Genomic DNA, 13865 nt, shown 5'->3' on the forward strand with positions numbered 1-13865 from the left:
GAGTGCCTCCCAGTCAGGACAGGTGTTTCATGTCCAGAATGGTGGTGGTGAAGGCTGATGGTTTTAGTGTGTGTAGAGATGATTGTAGCTCATTCATGAATGAACCTCTCTCATTGTTAGCTCACAGCATGTCAGCCACAACAGGTTATTGTGATGATTGTTTTTCAATGAAAAAGCGTAGAGTAGAGTAGAGTACATACCATATAAATATATACCATATTTATTATAATGGTCTCTAATACATACCGTATTTATTATATTATAATGGTCTCTAATTATACATCTTACATATGTAACATACCTCAAGACCTATTGCCCTTGTTTAACTGTACATATCATATTGATATTCATCTCATGTATATTCACTTATTATATTCATTTATTTATACTCACTGTAATACCTTATACTGTAATACCTTATACTGTAATACCATGCACTGTCTACAATATCATGTCTTTTGCACTATGCCACTATTAGTTAGATGCCAAAGTACATTTCGTTGTCTCAGTACTTGTACTGTGCAATGACAATAAAGTTGAATCTAATCTAATCTAGAGTAGAGTAGAGTAGAGTAGAGTAGAGTAGAGTAGAGTAGAGTAGACTAGACTAGACTAGACTAGACTAGAGTAGAGTAGAGTAGAGTAGGTTGACTGTTATGTGATCTCTATAGTGACAGTGGAACTTGGCATGACCTTGAAACGTGAGATCAGTTCCGCTGTGAAGTTTAGTCATCACTTACACATCTGTGTGTGTGTGTGTGTGTGTGTGTGCGTGTGTGCGTGTGTGTGCGTGTGTGTGTATCTTCAGGCCTGCCCCCCCACCAGCAGACACATCAGGGCGGCCCAGTGTTCCTCCTACAACAGCCACCCCTTCATGGGCCGCCTGTACGAGTGGGAGCCTTTCAACGAGGGTAAGAGTCCTCTCTGGTCTCATGTAAGAGTCCTCTCAGGTCTCATGTAAGAGTCCTTTCTGGTCTCATGTAAGAGTCCTCTCTGGTCTCATGTAAGTCCTCTCTGGTCTCATGTAAGTCCAGCTTGTCAGTTATCTTGGGCACCCCTTGGTTCATTAGTTCATACCTTATTGACCTGGCAGCCAGTAAACTGCTCTGAGATTTAGGTGTCTTACGTATCCAAGCAACAGTCAAAACACCTCATTTCTTTCAGGACACTAATGAAAAGTGACGCTCTGTTTCCAAATTAATATCTGTCAAAATGTACATGTATTTGCTTTCTACTTTCTGTCGTCAAGGAGTCACTGGCATTTAATGAAGATGTACTGTATGTGCAAATTGAAGTTCAGATAACTTAACTTCAATGAATGAGGTCAAGTGAAGTTGACTTGACATGACATTGATCTCAAACACATCTAATTACAACCGTCACAGCAATACCTGTCCTTTTAACTTTAAGATCTAATGCACAACATATCTGAGCCCCACTGAATGTGCATCATAAAGCTATGAGGTTATATTCACCCCACTGCCAATTCCCAGGGCAATACACACACACGCACACACACACACACACACACACACACACACACACACACACACACACACACACACACACACACACTGGCACAAACAGAAGAGCAGGAGGAGAAAGTCTCTTCCCCCCCCTTCGTTAGGATTTACTAGGAGGCGTTAGGTTCGCTTTGGCAAATCATTTTACCTGCCAGATTTCCTGGTTAATGGTTTTACCTTTCACCACAAGTCATGACAGTACATGGCACTCCGCAAACGTGTGTTTATGGTTGTAATTGTAGTTGTTAATCGCTTGCTGGCACTTTAAAACAGGTCTCTCTCTTGTACAATAATCTCAATGGGACTTAATGCTATAAATCAAGGACTAATGAAATTAAAAATCACTCACCGGATAATAGAGTAATGCAAATGTACACACACACACACACACACACACACACACACACACACACACACACACACACACACACACACACACACACACACACACAGACACACACACACACACAGACACACACACAGACACACACACACACACACACACACACACACACACACACACACACACACACACACACTATGTTCGAGTACTCCACTCCTCACATTAGTAGAGGGCAGCAGCGTATTCAATGGAAGAAGATAACTCCATGAATCTTCACACCAATTTTAATACAGTTATGAATTATTTCAATGCACTATGATCCTAATGCAGTTATCTAAACAGAGTGTCCACTTATAGGGAATGAAATCTTCCCAATCCGACCAGGTGGACTATCTACCTGTCTATCATCCTATGCTGCATCTCATTTCTCCATGCTTATCCAATCCCCAACTCCTGTCTCCTGTCCTGTCCTTTCACAGTTCCTGGGGACCAGCATTGTGAGCTCAACTGTCGGGCGATTGGGTTCCGGTTCTACGTGCGCCAGTCGGACCGGGTCATTGATGGGACGCCATGTGGCCAGAACGAGACGTCCGTCTGCGTGGCAGGGAAGTGCCAGGTAGGACCTGGGTTGAGATCAACGTTTGCCTTCTGATTCTCTATCCTTCACCCACCATATTTCCTAAACCAGTCAATTACATGCAAATCCTCAAGGGGGAGTGTGCAGTATGAGTGCACACTGCAGGAGGAGGCTAGAGAATTTGGCTGCAGCCTCAGTTTTAAACTACAGTTTTAAATATGAACTGTCATCAAGCTTTATGTACAATAACAAAATGCAGTTGTTGTTTCTGGCCAGCAGAGGGCAGCAGCGTATAGGAGCGTGGTCTGACTCTACCTATGAGGAGTGAAACAGAGGTCAGGAGGGAGGGAGGGAGTGTCTCCCAGTCCCCCAGGGTCCTTTCCATTCCGAATGCACACCACCCCTTTCTTTACTCCTTACAAATAAATAATATAGTTAGTAAACTATAGTAAATTATAGCCATGTATGGGGAAGGGAATGGGGTCGAGGGAGTTCCATTCTAAACCACCCTTCCTCACCGTCCTTCAGTGCCGTCCCATGCAGGACAGACATATTTGTGCCTTTGACCTCATATTTAATACGCATCACTAAAACAAACCTGTGGCCAGACTTGGAGAGACATAAGTCCTTGTGCTAAGCCCATAAAGTGCTATTGACAGAGTGTGTAGGATATTCAGTGTGCTGAATTCAGTTGAGCTCTCATTTGATAAGGGTTTTAACCCTCTGACATGTTTATGTGCTCCTAAAGCTGTACAATAATTCTGAATGGAGTCCATGTGCACTCTCACAACTGGTGTTTGCCTTCCGAGTTTCCCTCCATCCTGATTGGTCACATTGACCTTGTTCTGTCCACTATATTTTTTGTCCCATGCACTTCCCTGATTCACCGGAGATCTTTACCATATTAAGATTTAATCAAGATAAAAGCGTCCCCTGATCTCATATTAGCTTTATGTAATTTCCACTTTTTAATACGGGTGTAATTGGGATTTACCACGGTGGCCGTTGTTCTCCACTGTCCGCCTGCTCAGATCCCTGGGCGGTGTGGTGACTTGCTGGCCCTCTGGAGGGAGTGTTCTGCTCTGATGTGTTCGCGGCGGGATCCCACTCAGAGGCAGCTGGGCTTGTGGCCTGTGGCCTGTGGGTGTGATCTGTGAGCTATGAGCTGTGCTGTGTCTGGGTCGCTACAGGTCTCCAAGCAGTGAGATTTCCAGTAGTTTTGCCAAATTCTCAACCAGGGGTACTTAGCCTATCCATGGGGAGTACTTAGAGTAGGAAGAATCATAAAAATATAGGCTTAATGGTCAAATGGACATGAAAGGGGGGTGCTTTGGGCAGAGCAAAATGTGATTGCTCAGAGGGCGAAAACCACTGCTCTAGGTCAAAGCTATACCAGAGTCCCTACTGTCTCCAGAAAGCAGCACTGGCTACACACACACACACACACACACACACACACACACACACACACACACACACACAGGCCTGATCTCTCTGCGGATCCTCGACAGGTTGGGGCACATTCTGTAGTAGCGGTGAGATGCTATCATAAATTATGGCCAGAGACTAAAGCACACAGATGACTTAGACACAGAGACATCTGCTGATCTTGCATTAGCCTTCTCTCTGGTGTGAAATGAAATATCTGTTGACTCTGTCCCTCTGTGGAGCTGGTGTGTGTGCGTGTGTGTGCGTGTGCGTGCGTGCGTGCGTGCGTGCGTGTGTATGTATGTATGTGTGTGTGTGTGTGTGTGCGTGCGTGTGTGTGCGTGTGTGTGTGTGTGCGTGTACGCGGTGGTGCTGGAAGCAATCATTACCTTTCACGTAAACGGAGTAATGCAGAAGTGTGTCTGTGTAGTTCTAGAGAGATAATGTGGAGGTTCACACAGCTCCTGGAGAGCTTGGCACTCTCCCCAACATTACCTCGGTAGTCACAACGGGGCTTAGCATAAACAAGGCTTAGTGTTGACAATGATCTCTCACACTACATGTGTGATTGGCTTAACGCCAGACATGTACTGTAGGGTAAACGCCTATGTTGGGTAGTGTAGTGTTGCACCTTTTATACAACTTAGGTTGTTTTTTTTATTTTATTTTTTTATATGTTTTTTTAGGGCATTTCTGCTTTATTGGGATAGAGACAGTAGAGATTGACAGGAAGGATGGGAGAGAGAGGAGGGATGACATGCAAGATAGGTCGAGGGTCGAAATCGAACCATGAACCTTGCGCGGTGATCACGTGGTAAGCGCATTAGTGTGCTACGCCACTAAGCGCCCCCAACTTAGCGTATTTTAACGTTAGCATTTACGTTGGTCATTTTCTCCCGGTGTCCAGCGTTGTTTACCCACCTTGTTTTCTACCACGACTGCTTAACACGTCACATACATGACACATACATGACACATACATGACACATACACGTTATGTGGTCCCTCCCTGCAATCACCACAGACTGTGTGACAAACAACCTAGCTCTGTCAATTCGACCTTTGACCCGAGGTGTCACTGTATGCTCATGTCTCATGTTTCTGATTCTGACGCACAAGAGACCCTCAACTGGGCCTGTCAGAAATGACACGTATCAGTTAGTGTTTCTCAACCTCCGGTCCGCGGCCCGGCGCCACTGATTCGGATGTTGCGTAAAGTTCCCTGAGGTGTTCCCCGGTCACTGGGGCAAAAAGGAAATATCTCAGCTTGCCGGTCACTGCCGGGACAAGAAAAGGTTGAGAAACTAACTCATAATGAGATGAAGGCTTTCCATAGCTCCAGGTCTCAGAGCTCACTGTTTCATGGTAGAGAGTTGTTGGGTATCAAATTATTATTAATGTCTGGAAAAAAAAACTGCACATCCTATTTCGAAAACTGCCCGACAGTGAATCGTATGGAAAAAGGATTTGGCAGATATCCAGGCAGTCCAAACTGTAGGTTGAACATTTCAGTTAGACCCTCTCATATTTGGAGGACCTCTGAACTTTCATTCATTCTAATAAGTCCCTGTGCTTACTGTGAGACAGGCAGGCTACATCCTGAATGTAAGAGAGCTTAGTTGGCTGAGACAGTTAGTCACTGTTCGGGGTACTACTCTAGCTCTCTCTGTGCGCCCCGGCTTGGCTTTTCTTGGAGATTCCTCCTCTTTCAGCTGTGCTGCCGGGGCTCCAACGAGCTGACTCCTAGCCGTGGAGTTAGCGTTAGCGTTGCACAGTTAGCGGTAGCATTGCACAGTTAGCGGTAGCATTGCACAGTTAGCGGTAGCATTGCACACCTGATTAGACAGCTCAACATGACTGATGAAATTAATGGCTTTAGGCATTTGGCCTGCGCTGCCTCTCGCTCATAAGAAAAATGAACTTAAGGGTGCCAGGTTTCATAGAAGCATCTGGATTGGAGGTTTTCTCGGAACAGGGCTAGAGGAGGGACCAGTTAATCTTTTCACCTCCGATGGAAAGCAAACAATATTCTACCACTGTTCCCCATCAATACCTTTAGTGAGACTGGAGTTACTGCTGGATTCTCTCCCAGCCAGGGATGTTTTGCTCAGATGCCTTGAATTCCGAAGGGCTCTCACAAATCTCTCACAGATCCATAGAACAAATCCTCAAAGCCCTGATTCTTGTCTGGTGGCTTCTGTACCACAACAGATACTGGACTGTACATGCTACTGATTATCACCATGTCAATATGCTACTGTGGGCCTGTACAGCAGAGTTGAGTTGATGTGGTGGGCTGCACAGTGAAGTCATCCACAGGGTGCACCATCTGTGTGTGCTTTTCAAATACTTTGCTGTGCTTGATTGAGTTTGCCTGGCACAATGGAGCCAATGGAATAGTCTCACAATTGCAAACCCCGCCCACCTGCCACTTCAGACAGGCCAAAATTCTAATACTTTTCAACCCAGGGGTCTGGTACACAAGTAAAGTCATCCACGGCTCCACCATCTTTGTGTACTTTTTATTGACAGCTTTTTCTATAGCAGGAGGTGTAGAGGGAGACAGACAGATGGGAAACCAGGAATTGAACCCTTGGCCTGGCAGGTACAGTAAACCCGCTATAGGCCAAACTCCGACACACGCTGGTGTTTTTTGGATGCCTTCAAACATGAGTAAGCTGAGGTGTAGAGGTGTGACTGAGCTGAGCATTATTGCTGTCAGATATGACTGGTGAATAGCTTTATGGCTTCTCTTCCAGTGTTGTCTTTTTGAGAGAGAAAATGAGGTCAGAACTGTTTGAACTTGTCATAATCCTCACTGCATGTGGTGAATGTGCTACTTCCTACCAAGAGAACGTTTGCTCAAGGGTTATTTTTCCCTCTGCTTTCTTGCTGAGGTATAAGAGAGAGACAGTAGCTTTACTTTACTGAGCAAATGTGTTTATCTATAGAGCCTTCATCATAAGAGTAAATACAATAGGTGTGTGTGTGTGTGTGTGTGTGTGTGTGTGTGTGTGTGTGTGTGTGTGTGTGTGTGTGTGTGTGTGTGTGTGTGTGTGTGTGAGTGTGTGTGTGTGTGTGTGTACAGGCGTGTGTGTGTGTGTGTGTGTGTGTGTGTGTGCAGGCGTGTGTGTGTAGGCGTGCGTGCGTGTGTATGTGTATAGCGAATGCTATGAACTCCATTTCACCGATGCATCGAGGCTAACAAAGGTCTCTTTAGGATCACCCCTTTTGTCTTTTAACAGTGGAAAGACTGAGCCCTACCTATGAATCATACACTAAACCGTGAATGCTTGAACCCTCTCTATGAATACAGTGTGTCACACACACGCACACGCACACGTGCCAGATTGACGCTCAGGAGGAAAACCCAGATTTGAGCCATAGAAAAACGTTTGAATGCGGTTACACATTTCAGATGGACGACGAAAAGAAAGCTCCCTTTATGGCGGGACTTTCATTGAGCTGTTCTCTCTCTCTCTCTCTCTCTCCCTCTCTCCCTCTCTCTCCCTCTCCCTCTCTCCCTCTCTCTCTCTCCCTCTCTCTCTCTCTCTCTCTCTAGGCCAAGGAATTGCACTTGAGAAGGGAGTGTGTATTTTTAAAGGCCGATCTCTGACCACACTCTCTTTCACTGGCGACGGTTGGGCCCTCAGAGTGGCGGGTGAAATGGATCTAGGCTGCCGTTGTATTATTCCAGCTCCAATAGCGGGAGGGTGTGCTCTGAGTGCTCTGTGGGTAATTAGGCTAGAAAGCTTTACCCCGCATTGCCACTGTTACGGTTACTGAACAAAAATCTCCCAAACCTCAATACCCACCGGTGGCCAGGACACATGTTCACATGAGTTACCTTCCTTTTTGTTTCCCTGGGTTTGTTGTTGAACACGGAGGCTAGGTGGCATGGTACAGCACCGTATCCCTTTTCACAGGAGATTACCTTTCCAATGAGGAAGTGTCAACAGTCAAATGTAAATGTGTAACACAGATCCGTGTAGCCTACTGACTGAATAAACCCATGGAGTCCCGTATCGTCCTCAGAGCTCTGTCTTGGCTCGTTTAGGTCCCCTCATGCAGCTCCTCCAAAGGACTCAGCGCCAGTGTACTGTCCCATCCCACAGCTCACTCTTATTATGTGTGAGAGGCCAAACTGGCTGTGTTCCTCTGTGCATGTATGGGCCCAGCCTCTGCCTCTGCCTCTGCCCCTGGGACAGAGAGGGGCTTGGCCCGTGGAGGTGCAGGCTCCCTCTCTGGCTTGGCTGGCCCGCTCTCCGCCCCTCTCTGCCAGGCCCCAGACCCCAGGCAACGCTCCCCTTACACAGCCAACGCTCCCCTCTGCTCCACACCACTCCACACCACACCACACCACACCACACTACCACACACCACCACACCACACCACACCACACCACACCACACCACACCACACCACACCACACACACACCACCACACCACACCACTCCACACCACACCACACCACACCACACCACACCACACCCTCCACCAACCGAGTGACAGACAGACAGCTGCATCTGTTTTAGGCATTCACCCGTGTGAGGACCGACAAGAATTGTTAAAAGGGGGGGATGAGAGCTCTGAAATACGGCTGGCGTAGACTGGCGGAGAGATCACAACCCCGTCTCTCTCTCACGACAGACCCCAGCTGCACTTCCTCCCCAGCGTGTTAACCTCCATTTTCTGGGGGGATGAAGGGGACTTTTGTCAACACAGCCTGGTCTTTGGTGATTGGGCGACTTGAAGAGATGCTGTAAATAATCCCTGTGAACAAAGAAACGGCATGGAGCCGTGAAATATGGCTTGTATTTTTGATTCCATGGAGTTTCAGTCTCTCTCTCTCTCTCTCACACACACACACACTCTCTCTCAGCCTAGGATAGCTTGTTGAATATGTGGTTGTAACACAGCTTAGGTTTTGTAGTTGGATATGTGGTCAAATCATAGCCTAGTTGACTGTTTGGTTATGGGCCAGAGTGGAACCATAGCGTGTCCATTTCTGTCTGACCCTGTTCGGCCCTGGTCCACCTGTTTTAGTCCCGCTTGGCTGGAAGTGTGCTGGATCTGTGGGTCACACACACTCATTCTGCATGGCCCGCTCGTCTGGGTTCTAGCCCACAGCTCATAAGGTGTGTATCAGGAGACTGTAGTATGTAACCCACTAAGTAGGGGCAGGTTAACTCCCTCACGCTGTCAGAAGTGAAGTGTTCTGCTTTCAATGGGACCCGAATCTGATGTGTTTCCAACACACTGTTAGTTCCGGCCTTCGCCTCCTGTCTTTTGCATTTAGTCCCACTAATGTCCTGCTAATTTCCTCTGAATCTAAGAAATGTATTTGCTCTCTTGGTGTATCCCCAGGGTCTGGTGTCTAGCCCTGTTTGAGTCTTTGTCTGTTCTGCTTGTGCTGGGACAACACAACTGAGCTTGTTTAACTCAGTGTGTGTGTGTGTGTGTGTTCATGCTTGTGTGTGTGTGTGTGTGTGTGTGTGTGTGTGTGTGTGTGTGTGTGTGTGTGTGTGTGTGTGTGTGTGTGTGTGTGTGTGACAGCTAGCTGATGATGGGCCGGGTAGCAGTGGAGGTTCTCAGTAATGAAGATGTACGTCAAGCCACGCTGTCCAGGGCAGGCTGCGCTGCTGTGTGAAACTTCCTGGGGTCTCCACGGCCCCAGGACCTCCATGCTAGTTTCCTGTAGTTGGTCATCAGCTGAAATATGGCTCCTTTGTACACTGGGAGCTGTCAGTGCCAGTGATGTTGAACAAGCTGTGGACTAGGGGACAGGAGAGCTGGGGGTAGGCCTAACCTGAGTGAGCCCTCCCCCTCTAGGGACGGGCAGTTAGCGGAGCAGAACACAGCCAGGGCGGTGTTAAAGACCTCTGACTCCTACTTCTTCTCTGAGACTTTCAGATGTGTGCTAAACTAACACTTTCAACTGTAACAGTATCTGGACTGTACCCGTACATACAGTATTATTCTCATCACGCACACTCTCTCTCTCTCTTTCTCTCTCTCTCTCTCTCTCTCTCTCTCTCTCTCTCTCTTTCTCTCTCTCTCTCTCTCTCTCTCTCTCTCTCTCTCTCTCTCTCTCTTTCTCTCTCTCTCTCTGTCAGCCTAGGATAGCTTGTTGAATATGTGGTTGTAACACAGCCTAGGTTTTGCAGTTAGATATGTGGTCAAATCATAGCCTAGTTAAACAGTTGACTGTTTGGTCATGGGCCAAAGTGGAACCATGCCTCTGAGCCCTGTGATGCATGGGGACAGGTTTATGAGGGGACCCTATAGGGCCATGCAGTAGTATTTATAGCCCTCATGTGATTGGCTGCTGTGTGGGTGGTTGTGTTAATTGAGGAGGGAGTTCAACAGATTGAAAGCTTCAATAGTTTCTTTGTATTGTCTGAAGGCTACTCAATGTGTGGTCAGTGTTTGCTGGATGGCCGGTATTTATGGTTAGTCTACAGTGAGATAAGAGAGAGGGTGTGTGTGTGTGTGTGTGTGGGGGGGGGGGGGGGGGGCCGCCCGCCCACCTCTGTGTGTGTCCATGACTAAGTGAGTGTGTCAAGGTGTCCTGATCCCGAGGTCAGCCAGAGACACAGTCATAAATTAGAGCCTTATCAGTGAGTTCATTACCATCAGGCTATTAGCAGGAGTGTAAAGAAGAACCAAACAAAGAGAATAACAGAGGTAACCTGTTCCCCCATCCTGTGTCTGTCTGTCTCTGTCTGCCTGCCTGCCTGCCTGCCTGCCTGTCTGTCTGTCTGTCTGTCTGTCTGTCTGTCTGTCTGCCTGCCTGCCTGCCTGCCTGCCTGCCTGTCTGTCTGTCTGTCTGCCTGCCTGCCTGCCTGTCTGTCTGTCTGGCTGGCTGGCTGCTTGCCTGTCTGTCTGTCTGTCTGCCTGCCTGCCTGCCTGCCTGCCTGCCTGCCTGCCTGCCTGCCTGCCTGCCTGTCTGTCTGTCTGTCTGTCTGTCTGTCTGTCTGTCTGTCTGGCTGCTTGCCTGTCTGTCTGACTGTCTGTCCGACACAGTTCCATTCCTATGCCCCACAATGAACCTGTCGTCATAGTCTGCCACTTTGGTATATCACTTTGGTATATCATATGTCACAAGATGACCCTGTCCTTCACAGTCCACTGGCTTTATGAGCCAAACAGGGCAAAGACAAAGAGTGACAGCATCCACCCCTGCATTACCCCACCACCAGCCCTCTCTCACACTCCCACCTGGTTTCTTCATTAACAGCCCCTGATCGGCTGCCTTAGTCAGAGACATAGCTGTGAGGATACAATCAAGGGGCCTACATGCCTGGCCTTGTGCAGCTAATATGAATCCCAGATGCACTAACATCTTCTTTTTTTCCCCTTCTTCTTTCTACTAAACTGCTCAATCTTTGAAACTGCTTGCGATCTTCCTTGGCACAGTCGACTGAAATAAGGCTTTTTAAAAGCAGGAGTTGTTTGGGTAGGGTTTTGAAATGTCTTGTAATGTTGTTAAAGAAGTTGGAAAATGAGACAGGTTGAACAAATTAAGGAGTGTTTGATGAGAGAGGAGGGTTTCAAATATGTCTGCTAGACAGGATGTGCCAAAGCAAGTCCAAGTCATGCTTACGCTGCACCCAAAGACAGCCTGGAAAGATGACAGCCAATGGGACACAAACTTGAATACAGCCATTGTATGAAGATTCCCTTTGTAATACAACATGATACAGTACAGTAATGGTAAGACCACCTGCTTCATAGCAAGACTGGGTGTGTGTGTGTGTGTGTGTGTGTGTGTGTGTGTGTGTGTGTGTGTGTGTGTGTGTGTGTGTGTGTGTGTGTGTGGCCTGCAGCCTCGCGTACAGTGCTGCTTAAAAGTATGTGAACCCCTTGTGCAGCCAGTATTTTTATTACCATTTTTTTTACCATGAAATCTTTATTTAATCAGAACCAGTCTTTTTTATCTGATATGGTTTATATTTACCAATTCCATATGTTTGTTTAGAGAAATCATGCGTGTAGTAGAACAATTTAATTCTAAATAAATTAGTGCAGGTGCAAAAATAAGCAAACGCCAAGTTGCATTGGTTAAATCAAGTAGGTAAGTAGAATCAGGTGGGTAAATAATTGGGTACCAAATGAACCAATCAAAGGAGAGATCTTTAGTAAAGAGTTTGGGCGGGACTCTGATAAATAGAGATAAGAAACGTGGTCAGTTTTGTGTTACCCATACAGGTGAATGCAAAACACACCATTCCGAGAGGAAAGGAGATCTCAGAGGACATCAGGAAGAGGATAGTGAGAGCACATCAGTCTGGGGAAGGCTATAAATCATCTCAACAAGATTTGAGCTCCATCAGTCCACTGTGAGGCAAATCATTTACAAATGGAGAGCATTTAACATGACAGCAACTCGGCCTAGAAGTGGAACGCCCTTCCAAAATATCCTGAAGAGCCACAAGAAAAAGAATAAATCAGGTAAAAGCCAACCCAAACATAACATCTAGAGATTTGCATACCTCCCTTGCTGCATCTCAGGTAACTGTACATGCTTCAACAGTAAGAAGAACACTGAATCGAAATGGCGTTCATGGGAGCGTTGCTAGGAAAAAACGAAACTGCCCGTCTTCACTTTGCCAGAGACCACCTGGAGAAGCCTGAAGGTTCCTGGATGTCTGTTCTCTGGACAGATGAGTCCAAAATTGACCTTTGTAGTCACAATCAAAACCACTATGTTTGGCGAAAACCCAACACTGCTACTACCAAAATAACCTTATCCCAGTCAAGCATGGTGGTGGGAATGTCAAGATCTGGGGCTGCTTTTCCTCCTCTGGACCTGGATCAACTCCACATCATTAAGGGAACCATGAATTCTGATGTATACCAGGAGATTCTTGAACAGAACATCAAGCCATCAGTCAAGGAGCTAAAGCTGGGCTGAAAATGGGTCTTCCAACAAGACAACGACCCAAAGCATTCAAGTAAATCTACCAAAGAATGGCTCAGGAGAAAGAGATTTGTGTTTTGGATTGGCCAAGTCAAAGTTCTAACCTAAATCCAATCGAGATGCTGTGGCAGGACCTGAAGCGGGCAGTTCATGCCAGACACCCTCAAACCCCACTTAATTGGCTGAGTTCTTTAAGGAGGAGTCGACAAAAATCCCTCAAAACAGATGTCAGAGACTGATTAGTGGCTATACGAGACGTTTACTCCAAGTTATCGCTGATAATGGAGGGTGCCACAAGCTATTGACTGAAAAGGTTCACATATTTTTGCACACATGAAATCTGAGTTTTTGTTAAAGAAACCACTTTTCGTTAAATAAACAATGAAAATATATCATCTTTTTTTTTGTTTGTGTCCTTTATTTGGAATGCCTTTATTACGAATTGGGGTTTAGATAAAGATTTTAGAAGTTTATTTTAATATTTTATACAAAAATAATGATAAAATCCTCCCTGTAGGATTTCACACATTTCAAGCAGCACTGTATGTGTGTGTGTGTGTGTGTGTGTGTGTGTGTGTGTGGTTGTCGTGTGTGTGTGTGTGTAGGCGACTTAAGGAATCAAACATTTGGAACCAAGGTTGCTGACCAGTGCCTGACCCACATGTTGCAGGAAACACAACTCCAGGACATATTTTACAGTCTGGAAGGAAGACCTAGTTTCCCCCACCCCCGTCCCCTCCACCAGGCCAGCCTCAGGGCAGTAGGCTCTCCTTCTATAACGAGATCTGTCCTGATTCAAAGTGTATCAGGGGCGGGTTACTGTAGCTGCTGTCTCTGTATTTACAGATTTATGGATGCAGTGTTGAAAAGCACTCTTCCCCCGTACACATGTGCAGTATGCAGCTGTTGTATGTTGGTGTGGAGGTGCTGCTGCTCAGCCAATGGCTGTCAGTCATTACTACCTCTGGGAGTGTGTGTGTGTGTGTGTGCGTATATGTGTGTGCGTATGTGTGTGTGTGTGTGTGTGTGTGTGTGTGTGTGTGTGTGTGTGTGTGTGTGTGTGTGTGTGC

The 13865-nt window shown here is 46.6% G+C and overlaps 1 protein-coding gene across 1 annotated transcript in view; it reads left to right on the plus strand.

Annotated features, from left to right (window-relative positions):
* The first annotated feature begins 814 nt into the window (after positions 1–814).
* The window catches only part of LOC310819641 (thrombospondin type-1 domain-containing protein 4-like), a 29608-nt gene continuing 16557 nt past the window's right edge, over positions 815–13865 (plus strand). Inside the window, exons 1-2 of the mRNA XM_083690963.1 lie at positions 815–911; positions 2346–2482. Of these exons, the coding sequence (XP_083547089.1) occupies positions 875–911; positions 2346–2482 (174 nt within the window). The 5' untranslated portion in view covers positions 815–874. The remainder of the gene's footprint in view (positions 912–2345; positions 2483–13865) is intronic.

Source organism: Argentina silus (genome assembly GCF_951799395.1).
Source record: "Argentina silus genome assembly, chromosome: 19".
NCBI classification, from domain to species: Eukaryota; Metazoa; Chordata; class Actinopteri; order Argentiniformes; family Argentinidae; genus Argentina; species Argentina silus.